The sequence below is a fragment of the Eucyclogobius newberryi genome, unplaced genomic scaffold (genome assembly GCF_026437365.1).
Source record: "Eucyclogobius newberryi isolate DKJ021-1_F unplaced genomic scaffold, fEucNew1.0.hap1 SCAF_13, whole genome shotgun sequence".
In the NCBI taxonomy this organism is placed as follows: Eukaryota; Metazoa; Chordata; class Actinopteri; order Gobiiformes; family Gobiidae; genus Eucyclogobius; species Eucyclogobius newberryi.
Window position 1 is genome coordinate 30462195 of NW_027315757.1, and position 11347 is coordinate 30473541.

At 40.1% G+C, this 11347-nt stretch overlaps 3 protein-coding genes across 3 annotated transcripts; all 3 read left to right on the forward strand.

Annotated features, from left to right (window-relative positions):
• Positions 1-1450: 1450 nt before the first annotated feature.
• On the forward strand, positions 1451-3430 carry LOC140358534 (parvalbumin beta-like). Its single transcript, XM_072443435.1, has 5 exons — positions 1451-1599; positions 2176-2244; positions 2501-2633; positions 2827-2936; positions 3156-3430. The coding sequence occupies exons 2-5, from the start codon at positions 2184-2186 to the stop codon at positions 3179-3181; spliced, it is 330 nt and encodes a 109-aa protein (XP_072299536.1). The 5' UTR covers positions 1451-1599; positions 2176-2183; the 3' UTR covers positions 3182-3430.
• Positions 3431-4560: 1130 nt separating this feature from the next.
• LOC140358533 (parvalbumin beta) lies at positions 4561-6201 on the forward strand. The gene is made up of 5 exons (XM_072443433.1): positions 4561-4718; positions 5000-5066; positions 5278-5410; positions 5744-5853; positions 5937-6201. The coding sequence occupies exons 2-5, from the start codon at positions 5006-5008 to the stop codon at positions 5960-5962; spliced, it is 330 nt and encodes a 109-aa protein (XP_072299534.1). The 5' UTR covers positions 4561-4718; positions 5000-5005; the 3' UTR covers positions 5963-6201.
• A 2451-nt stretch (positions 6202-8652) lies between these two features.
• pvalb8 (parvalbumin 8) lies at positions 8653-10396 on the forward strand. Its single transcript, XM_072443427.1, has 5 exons — positions 8653-8989; positions 9362-9427; positions 9723-9855; positions 10034-10143; positions 10289-10396. Exons 2-5 carry the CDS (start codon positions 9367-9369, stop codon positions 10312-10314), a joined length of 330 nt encoding a protein of 109 aa, XP_072299528.1. The 5' UTR covers positions 8653-8989; positions 9362-9366; the 3' UTR covers positions 10315-10396.
• Positions 10397-11347: the final 951 nt, after the last annotated feature.

The window sequence follows — 11347 nt, forward strand, 5'->3', positions numbered from 1 at the left end:
ACAACAGACATAAGGAGATTTGTACCGGCCTGCTACTTGTCCTTTGCATGTGATACAATAAAAATGATGTGATTCTGACAAAAAAAAATTGTGAGTTTTCCCAGTAGTTTCCCATGAATGGAAAAAATAAATGTGTGTAAAAAAAGAAGCTATCCTATTTTTTTTCTTATTTTTTTTTAATAACTCGTACATTTTTGGGGCAGAAATACTTTTTATATTTCATCTATGTGGGTATTAACACCATTATACAGTAAGTGATATGAGGAACAGATACAGAATTCTCTGTCATGAAGAAAGGCCACTGCTATAGGAGTCAACTAACTGACTCTGATGGACAAAATGGTTTAAATTAAGATAAGATAAGATAAGAGTTATTCAAATATATACTCCAAATTATTTGATGCAATTAGTGTAATCATAATCTTTTCCAGTTACAATACATGTACTAAGCTTAAGGGAAGACAAGTATAACTATCATGACAGGAGAGGGAGCCTGTTTTTTAGGTTGGAATTCGTGACAATTCAAAGACTGCAGCTGCCAAAGAGGAAACCCCTCTCAAGAGACACACGAGTGATATAACTTCTGTGACACAGTTTCTGGTGGCTCATTATGATTTAGAGGAAGTCATAAAGTGTGAGACCAAAACTCAATGAAGATGTCATATGTTCCCTGACATATTTAGGAGACGAGTCAGAAAAGACGAAAACATCCTTCTTAAAAGGCTTGTGGGGAAAAAAGCAACCCTTCAGGTGTCATTGCTGCAGAAAAGATATGTTTGCATTGCCTCTTAAGGACAAAATGTATGGTCCTACCTATCTTGAAACTCAAGACACAGCATTGGCTTGTGGCTCCATATGGAGAAACAAACTGTAGCTAAGCTTTAGGTATAGACTAGTTAACGTCACAGGACAGCAGGCAGGACAGGCAGCCCATATATCATGACCATCTCAGGGTTCCACTGCAGCTCAAACCCTGCCACTACAGGAATAGACACCAGAGGTTTGACCCCACTTTTCAATGAGAATCAGCTAGAAATCCAAGCCTGCTGTCTGCAAAACAACACTAGAACTTATTACTTTTTTCCCCAGTAGGCTATTTAGTCTTATTTATTTTGTATTTATTTGTCTGAAGTGCAGAGACACATGATCTCTGCACTTATCTTATTGGGCAATGCAGACCCATAACACAATCTAAAACTGTGCCTCAATATCCTGCTATCTTACATGAGCGTTTCCATTTTCATTTCTATTTTATACTGTAAAAAATTTGTGACATCAAATCGAGCATCTTAAATGTTGGCCGTAAATCACATGCGTTCCAGGAGCCAGTGAAGTCAGTTAGCAGAAGGCCTGCTCGGGTTTCCACACGTCTAGCTATAGGCCTCCGCACACATGGTAGCATCCTCATTTGTTCACCTAAAAATAGGCAGAGACTAGTAGACACATTTTTTCGAAACCCATGCATCTTGGTACCCGATACTTAGACTCAAAGCTCTGTAAATGGTATTGCTCTGGGATATATAAGCGAGAGGGTTAAGGGGCTCCTGGCATTCACTCGAGTACGCCTTGGTTTTCACTCGCCTCAACGCAGCGCAAAAGGTGAGTGGACTGGAGGCCACACGTACACTGCTGCAAGCAAAGGGATTGAGACACAAGAACAAAGCTTTGGACTATTAGTGAAAGCAGAGTAAACATCTAAATGGAGCACGCGTCTGATAACTCAAGAGATCAGAGGAACTGCATCTGTGGATCATAAGCGCTTTTTTACTGTAGACAGGCTTGGCAGTGGGTACAGACATGGACGCAAGTCACTGCGGGTTTTTTGGAGGCTCTCCAGAGAGGAACAACCATCTTTTTAGATCAACAGTTGGGATTTAAAAAACTCTAAATTATAACAATTTAGAGTATTTGCGTAAATGTGCTCTTGATATGTATCCTGGTGATGCTGGTTGAATTGCATGAAAATAATAAAACAGGCCAAACGAAAGCATTACCTGTGATGCTTTGGTCATTAAGACTCTACAGCAAGTGGTGCAAGTTTGTTGTTTTTATGCTATAATAAAGCTCATTACATTACTATAGCTACTGGTATGGTTTCAACTTAATGATGTTTTCAGTGTATAGACATATTCACATATAATGCTATTTTCTAACAAATTCTTTTTTTTTTTACAGAATAAAAAATGGCCTTCGCCGGAGTACTCACGGATGCTGAAGTCAAAGCCGCCATTGATGGCTGCGCAGGTAAGCTGCCTCTCTGTTCCCAGCAGGCACGGGAGATCTTAGCATAACATAGATATCATAAGCATTTTCTATCTATTTATTTATATCGGTTGATATTAATTAGCTGCATCCACAAAGGCTCAAATCCTCACTTCAGGAATGTGTTTCACAAACTGACAGGCTCAGTTCTCACATTACATCAACACTGTAGTGCAGTGAGAAACTTGTCCAGTTGCCCATGTTTGAACAGAGTAAAGAAACAAATGTTGTGTTGCAGCTGCTGACTCCTTCGACCACAAGAAGTTCTTCAAGGCATGCGGCCTGGCTGGCAAGTCCTCTGATGAGGTCAAGAAAGCCTTCTTCATCATTGACCAGGACAAGAGTGGCTTCATTGAGGAGGATGAGCTGAAGTAAGTACTAGAAACACACTGATCCTAAGGCCAGGGAAGAACCATTCCCAATGCAAATGTCACTGGAATAATCCGTAAAACAGATATTTATCCTTTGACTGACCATTTATCAGAATGGCCTTGTGTAAGCTCATAAATTACATGTGAAATTCTGTGCACAGCTGTGTTTAACTGAAAATGCTTCGTATCTTAGGCTGTTCCTTCAGAACTTCTCTGCTGGTGCCAGAGCACTCACCGAGAAGGAGACCAAGGCTTTCCTGGCGGCTGGTGACAGTGATGGTGATGGCATGATCGGAGTCGATGGTAAGAGTCTACTTTAAAGATCTCTTGAACATAATTTCTAATGGAACTTAAATCTTTAGAATCAAATAAAAGTAATCCTGATTCTAAACAGTACACTTTGATTGATCCAATTAAAAGATTCTTGGTCAAAGAATTGCCTCAATAAGGGCACTTTATTGACTTTACATTCTGATTGAGCTTTGTTCCTTACTAATAGACATTTTATTCTACTTTTTACAGAGTTTGCTGCCCTTGTAAAGGCATAAATTCCCATTGACCAAGAACTACTTCAATATCACGGAACTGCGAACTCCAAGACTCAATATCGTCATCTGAAAGAATATTTTTTATACCTTATTTATGAGTTGCCTGCGGACTGTTTCTCAACATTCAAACACATATTTACTGTCAATGTAAATATTATTGTGTAAATGTTTTGGAATATTTTGTGCAAGTTGTACACCAAATGCACTTGAGGAAGAGTGAATAACCAGCAATAAATGGTTGTAAAGTGATATGGATCCAGGCGGTCTTTTGTGCATTGGACACTGTTCACTGTTGTAGCTGTGTAGTGATGACAACAGAGTGTGGAGGAACAAGCCTACAGCTCCCTCTGATTGCCCTTGTGAATCGTTGGGAAGTGCTGAGGGATTTATGGGCTGATTTAATAATTGGTAAATGAGGCAGAGGAGTAGCCACTGGACTAAAGCCAGATTACCACACGCCACATAGCGGGGGGCCCTACTCACTTACTCACTCACAAGATTTTTTTCCCGATAGCTGTCACACATAGTGCAATGAGCTGCTCCGGTCCAAGGGCTTTTTCCTCCTACCAACTGCTGTGTAGTCAATTAGGTGATGTGCTGTGGCAACAGGAGGGCTATTCACAGTCACTGTTGCATCAGCAGTCCTTCCAGCAGCAGCACAAATCTGGTGCCGTGTTGCAGATCTTTAGCAAACTCAGGGCTTCCTAAATCTTCTATTGGACTGTCTGTATCTCCACTCTTGTGCCGGAGACATTCATGAAACTGCATGTGAATGAAGGCAGCTTGTCTTTCAGAATTTAGGTGGAGGACTTAAGTTAAGCTATATCATAATTTAAAAGATTATCAAATGACCCTCTGGTCTTGTTACTGTAAACTAGTGGGGAGAATAGGTGCCTCCCATTTAACGTGCTTAGCAATGCAGTGCTGCCACCTACTGGTTTAAACAGAGGGTCCCTCAGTGTGTCAAGTTAAGTAGACAGCTAAAGATAGCTTCTGAAGAAAATATTGTACAATTGTATTTTATTTTTGTAGTTTGGAATTACATTACATAGAATAGATTTCCCACATATCCCGTGCAATCACTTACTATAGTGCTAGAGTCATTTGTTATTTCTAATAACCTGGCCAATAAAGGGGAACTAAACTATTTATAATGAACTTAACAATAGTCAATACCTAATAAACCTCAAACAACCAATAAATGTCACTTACACAGTGTCCACCCTCTAGAACATGGTGTATGCATTTCCAATTCACCCTCCTCAGCAGTGGACAGGCCTATTCTTAGCGCAGGCCGAGGGGGGGATATCACAGACTTCTTCAAACGCACCTTTTAAGCGTCTTCATTTGTGAAACTTAAAATAGAGCTGGTCTTTTTTCGCCGACCCCCTTCTTCTTCACGCGGTGTCAGTTGTCTAGTGCCTGATGTTTGGATGGAGAAGAAACTATAAAAGGTCACCGGGAGCAGTGGGTAAATCACTGCAGCAGACTTGAGTCTAGTCCGTATCATCTGTACCCTACAAACAGAAGACAGGAGGTGAGTGAAAGACAAGAAAGAAAAGAAAAAGGAGGACATGTATACCCGCTGCATCATCTTCGAGGAAACATTTGAACTAAAGGATTCATGAGGAATGCGTGGAAATAAGGACTACACCCGGAAACTGCTAATGTTTCATGATAGCCAATGGAAATGACCTTTAAATAGAAGTTGCTACTTTTGGATTATTTCAATTCTGTTTAGTCTAAGTCAAGTTTTCAAAATGAATTGCTATTTCAATTTTGTTTTGATTTTTTCTCCATATTTTTTGTTGTCTTTAGATAACAATGGCCTTCGCAGGTGTACTGACTGATGCTGACATCACTGCAGCCCTGGACGGGTGCAAAGGTGAGACAAATCATTATTAATAACTTACTTATTACTGTGTATGATTACTTATATATCTTATTATGTATTACTTATGTATATATATAAAAATACATACTATTATTATTATTATTATTACTATTACTATTATCACTATTATTACTATTATCATTTTATTTTTTAATCTTTGTGTTTGTGGAAAGTCTTTTACATTGTAGCATGTTTTATTCAGGCGCTGACACATTCGACCACAAGAAGTTCTTCAAGGCTTGCGGTCTGGCCGGCAAGTCCGCTGATGATGTCCAGAAAGCCTTCTATATCATTGACCAGGACAAGAGTGGCTTCATTGAGGAGGATGAGCTGAAGTAAGACTGCCGAACACACACATATCTGGAACAAAGAGTCCTAAAAGCCATAACAAAAAGTACATTTTATGTTTGGTGCATACCCACTCGCATTATATTACATTATATCCAGTGTGCAATGTCAAGTGCTGCAATATAAAACCGTGAAGTTGAAGCCGTGTCTTAAAGAAACCAAAGAATGTATAGTTTGCATGCCTTGTGAGCCAAGGTCACTTATTCATAGAATATTAACGCTCCTCCTCCTCAAAACAATGCCTCTGAGTGTTCACATAACTGTTGTTAAACATGTGCATGCACATTATATGACTGACCACTTTGTGAATGTTTCTCCAGGCTGTTCCTGCAGAACTTCAAGGCAGGTGCACGTGCTCTGACCGATGGTGAGACCAAGACTTTCCTCAAGGCCGGTGACAGTGACGGTGATGGCAAGATTGGAGTTGATGGTCTGTATCCTGTAAAACACAGTCCCAGAATTATTGTTGCAGAATAGATTGACCAACTGTGCTGTACTTTGTGTCTCTTGCAGAGTTCGGCGTCATGGTTAAGGCATAGAGTGGCAACCGACCAACACCTGCTCTCATGGAACCACCTCCCCTTTTCATCTGAATATATAAATAATTTTTATACATTTGCTTGAGAGACAATTCCTCCTATGCAACACACTGTCCAAACATGACTGTGAATGTCGCTCGGTTGTGTTCATGTCTTAAATATGAATTTTGCTTATTGTAAAATTTATGATGCACTTTCCAGGAAAGAACAGTTAAAAGAATAAATATTCTTTTGCTATGGTTCCGAATCTCCTTTCGTTTCCCTCTATACATATCATACATTTATACTTCATAAGTAGTAGTATGAATTTGTATCCCCAAAATAAAATTGGGATACACAAACACAATGGGTTAACTATGTTAAAGTTTGTATCTACCTAATACAGTTGCGTGATCACAAAGATGATCCCTAAACAAACCAATTAAATTACCATGAAAAATACAGCCTTGTGCCCACTTTACCCACACAAAAAATGGGATTTTAGTTGAAGTTTCATGTTTGTTTTTATACTTTTCTATTTACGCTGAGACGTGGGTGAAATAATTACTATCAGAATCTTCCACTAGATGGCATTAAATCAACTCTGTGAAAGATGTATTGGTTGCACAGGTTCATTAGGTTCATTCAGTTATCAAAACAGCATCTTGCCCAATGGATATGCATGCGGAACATTTTGTAAAATGTGCACAGTATATTTTAACAACTTTAATGCATTTCGGATACACAGTAATTGGTTGCGGGGATATAACGAATACATTTCTTTGTAGAAACCAATAGTTGAGCTAGTATTACTCATAATATAAATAAATGTAGTTATTTGTTACAGGGCGACAGTGATTGCAGCAATCAAGTCACCTATTGTTTGATTCATATAACTAATGCTTCACTTGTTTAGTTTTACTTAGAAAAATCGGTCCAAAATGCAGAGGTTTTCCCATGCTTCTCAACAGAGCTTGTCAAGTGTGTAACATTACCTTTATTTAAATGAAGCAAGAATGGACGTCTTCCGGTCTATAGGTCCAAGCTGGGGCTCACAAAACATTAGCAAATGTAATGAATAAATGATCGCTCAGTAACACTATAGGGGTGCAAGGTGTCAGGAAACATGCAGGTGCAGTGTGAGGATGGGCTTCTGGTCAATGGACTGAATTTCACACAGTTCAAAAAATGTCACTGGTCTTTTTTCCCAATTTTCAATTTGTCAAGTAGAATAGTACCAGTGGATTTACAAATGTAAGTTATCAAAACAGTTTCAAAGTTTGGTTTTACCTTTACAAAGACAAAACAATTGTATTTATAAAACCACACTGTTTACTATCTACACACACACACACACACACACACACACACACATACAGTACAATGGTCCACCCATGCTCCACCCCCTCTGTGAATGTAGTCTAGGATATCCCTCGGATCAACTTTCAGGATCTACTTTGGTGACAACTGAAGGCGATACAGGGTGGTCACATGTGGTTCCATGGTGTAATGGCCAGCGCTCTGGAATCCAATGATCCCAGTTTAAATCTCGGTGGGACCTCTTTTCCTCTTATGGACAATAACCGCATCTAATATAGAATACGTGTATAGTATCGTACATAATGAGTGCACTGGCCTTTCCCCTTTGATGCTGCATTTACAAACCTTCAACTCACCTTACATCCACAACCTTCTCTTTCTGCAGCATCCACTCTCCCAGGACTCTACCTTAATGACCCTTCAGTTTGTTGGGAGTGTCCGAGCTGCTGGGGGCTACACATGTCCTCCACTGTGGCGCAATCTGCGACTGGAAAAAACATGCCGTTAACTCTGTCGTATATCTATAGTTCATCCATCCATCCATTTTCTACCGCTTGTTCCCTTTCTGGGTCGCGGGTGACTGGAGCCTATCCCAGTGACTTTGGGCCTTAGGCGGGGTACACCCTGGACAGGGACAGAGACATAGACATTACAGACAGTTCACTCTCACATTCATTCACTAGGGCCAAATTAGAGTCTCCAATTTTACCTAACACATGGACGGTGGGAGGAAGCCGGAGAACCCGGAGAGAACCCATGGTAGCATGGGGAGAACATGCAGACTCCACCCAGAGAGATCATGTGATGTAGGTCTGGTCCGGGAATCGAACCCATGATCTCCTTCTTGGGAGGCAAGAGCGCTATCCGCCTTTGCCACCGTGCACCCTATAGTTTCTATAGTTTATTTGCATAATTCCTACATAATTAAAACCAAAAGCACATGTTATGAATCATTATTGCTGGCAGATGGCATAACAAAGCAAATTAGTAAAGATAATCCAAGGCAATATCTAAAGGTGCAAATTCATCTATCTCCATGGAGACAAGCAGATACACGTAAGGTCTATGGAGGCAACCCCACTCACCATATGCATGTTTATAAAGGTTATCTTTTCAGCTAAAACACTGGCAAGTTAATAACTATCTCTCTGGACATTACACCCAGTAATTGTGAACAGATTATAAAGATGCACAAACAATTCAGTTGAACAGCGTGATGAACAGGTATGACTGCTATTACCATCTGAGCCAACCATAAAAAACAAAAAAAGATATATTTTTGCAATGTTTGAGGTGAGGATTTGCAGTTAAACAACTAGGGATGTGTAAAAATGAGAGCTAGAGAGATGAAGACTGCAGTGGAACTTCCCTGCATTTAGGCTACTTCATAATGCTGGAGGTGGTAGTAGGAGGGGAGCAGAGTTGACAGAAGGGAGTGTGGAAGAAGAATAAGAAGGCAGAGGACTATGCGTTTTATCTATGTTTTTGTTAATTTGGTAGACTGTGCCTAGCGCCGTTATAAATAGTAAAGGTTAATTAGTTAGCAGAGAAATTGGATCAGGGGCGGGCTTTTTAGAATTTGATCCACAGACAGGTAACTCAAGCGATCTCCATTGTCACTGTAATCAGACCTATATAAATCCCACGTTGACGGACAGCAGTCACCACACAGCCTTACCACTCTCTGCAGCATCACGTCTCCGGCCGGACGAGAACCGACTCTACCCGGTAAGTGACTGACCGAGGTGCGGGGATGCGCGGGGCTCCTGGGTGAGCGGCGGAGGAAGGATGCCAGGCGTAGTTCCCACTGCATTTTGGCACATTTTTGTAAGAAGTTCTGGAACGCAAGAAAAAGTTTTGTGTGTAAAAGTGGGATTGCTTGGCTGCACGATTTGGAAGAGATTTCTAAAAGAAGTGATGTAATTTTGATGCAACTTGGTGAATTGGGACTGAAGTGTTGTGCATCATTTTAACCAGCAAAACGTCTTAAAGGACCAGTATCCCTTTTTATACATGATGATTTTTGTCTCATTGAGATTGTACTTTGTCGCCATAGTTTCCCTGATACACTGATGCACTCTCTTGGATGTTTCTTTACAGGGAAAATGTCTCTCACATCTGTCCTCTCTGCTGATGCCATTGACAGTGCTCTCAAGGACTGCCAAGGTATCGACTTCCACCAATAACATTTGCACACTTCTATTGTCAACTCTAACATATTTTTCATCTGTAACATTTCTGTATACTTTGTACATTTAAGTACATAGTATATAGGGTTGGGGTTATACTATACGGTTAAGTACATTTTCACTGTCAAATTCTTGGATGAATATGACCAAGTGTCTCTCACATACATATACACATATTTACCACCATTTCGTGTATACTTCGTGAAATATATTAATATCATATCATATTTACGCATTCACTCACACCAACAATATTTTTCTTGTTTTTATAGCACCAGACTCCTTCTGTCCCAAGAAGTTTTTCCAGCTGTGCGGCCTCTCCAAGAAGAGCGCTGCTGATGTGAAGAAAGTCTTTTCCATTCTAGACAATGACAACAGCGGCTTTATTGAGGAGGAAGAGCTCAAGTGAGTTTCTGAAAAGAAAATGTGCTTTATTTGTAAAATATTTGTACAGTGATATTCATGGAACTTAAGGCATTATGGATTTGGATAATGGCTGGTGGAATCTCACGGTGGACCTCAGTGATAACCATCATTGACTTGTCTCTCTCTAACATGTAATTGTGTGTTGTTTGTGCTCTAGGTTCTTCCTGCAGCGGTTCTCCGCCGGTGCTCGAGCCCTCACAGACGCTGAGACCAAAGGCTTCCTGCGTGCTGCCGATGGCGACAGTGATGGGCGAATTGGAATTGATGGTGAGAAAATTGTACATAATGTGGAAAAAACATGTGCCTAAGACATATTTGACTGATATGCTTGAATAATATGTGAAGTTATTATTATGAGAGCCATGTATCTGGATGTTTTCATTACTAATTATACTTTCTCTCTCTTCCACAGAGTTCCAGGCTATGGTTTTGTCATAAATCATTCCTGATCTGCCCCATCCTCTGCTCTAAGGGCTCTGTAGGTGTAGTGAATCATATCCCTGACTGAATACTACATATGCACGCCTAAAAAAGGACCAATTACCAAATTAATGAATAAAAAATCAAATCTAAACTTTCTGTCTTTGTGTGTTTACTGATATGAAACATGCCTGGTGTGTATTTTTGAGAAATATTTATTGACACAATGAATGCTAGAATTTAGGTCATATGCAAAACAGGCTAATCTTTACAGCTAACAGCACTCTACAGTGATTCAGACAGGAGTAAATAAGACAGGAAGGTAGACAGGAAGTGACATAGGTCAACAAGGGCAGAAGTGGATCTTTGTCCCTGAGAGAGTCCAGCGAGAGGGGCAAAAGTGAAGAGGTTGTCCTTGAAGAGCACCTGAGTGACATTACAGCAGGATCGAGTGACGCCTGACCTCAGCTTTGTAAATAAACCCACATGAACCTGAGAAGAGCTGAACCACATCTATTAAAGCAGCTCAAAATAAGATTAATATTGTGAAAACATTCAAAAACAACTGAATATTCTGATCACCAACGTTGTGAGAATGAAAAGTGTCTTGTTCAATGTTCCTCATAAAGTTGGAAAATGAAAAAAATCTTAAAACCTACACATATATTGGCTATACCACCTTGAGAATTCCTGATCTTGTCCGATCTCAGAAGTGAAGTAGAAGGGTTGGGCCTGCAGCAAACCAGGTGTGGTAGTTGTGACTTAGTGGTGATTGTGTCCTTAGGCAAGACACCCGGGTGCCTGTTGAAGAACACATGGTGTATGAATGACAATGCGTTTGTGAGAGTGATGGTGGAACAACGGATGGAATACAGCTCATGGCTGCAATAAACGAATAATATTAATAATGATGACAATAAACAATAATACAAATAAATGGATTTCTGTCAAGCATTTTCAATTCAAGGCAATGTTATGGGAGATCAGGTAGAATTGATCAAAATGCACACACAGTTAGGTGCACTGGCCGACATGAACTTCAGCCAAGTAA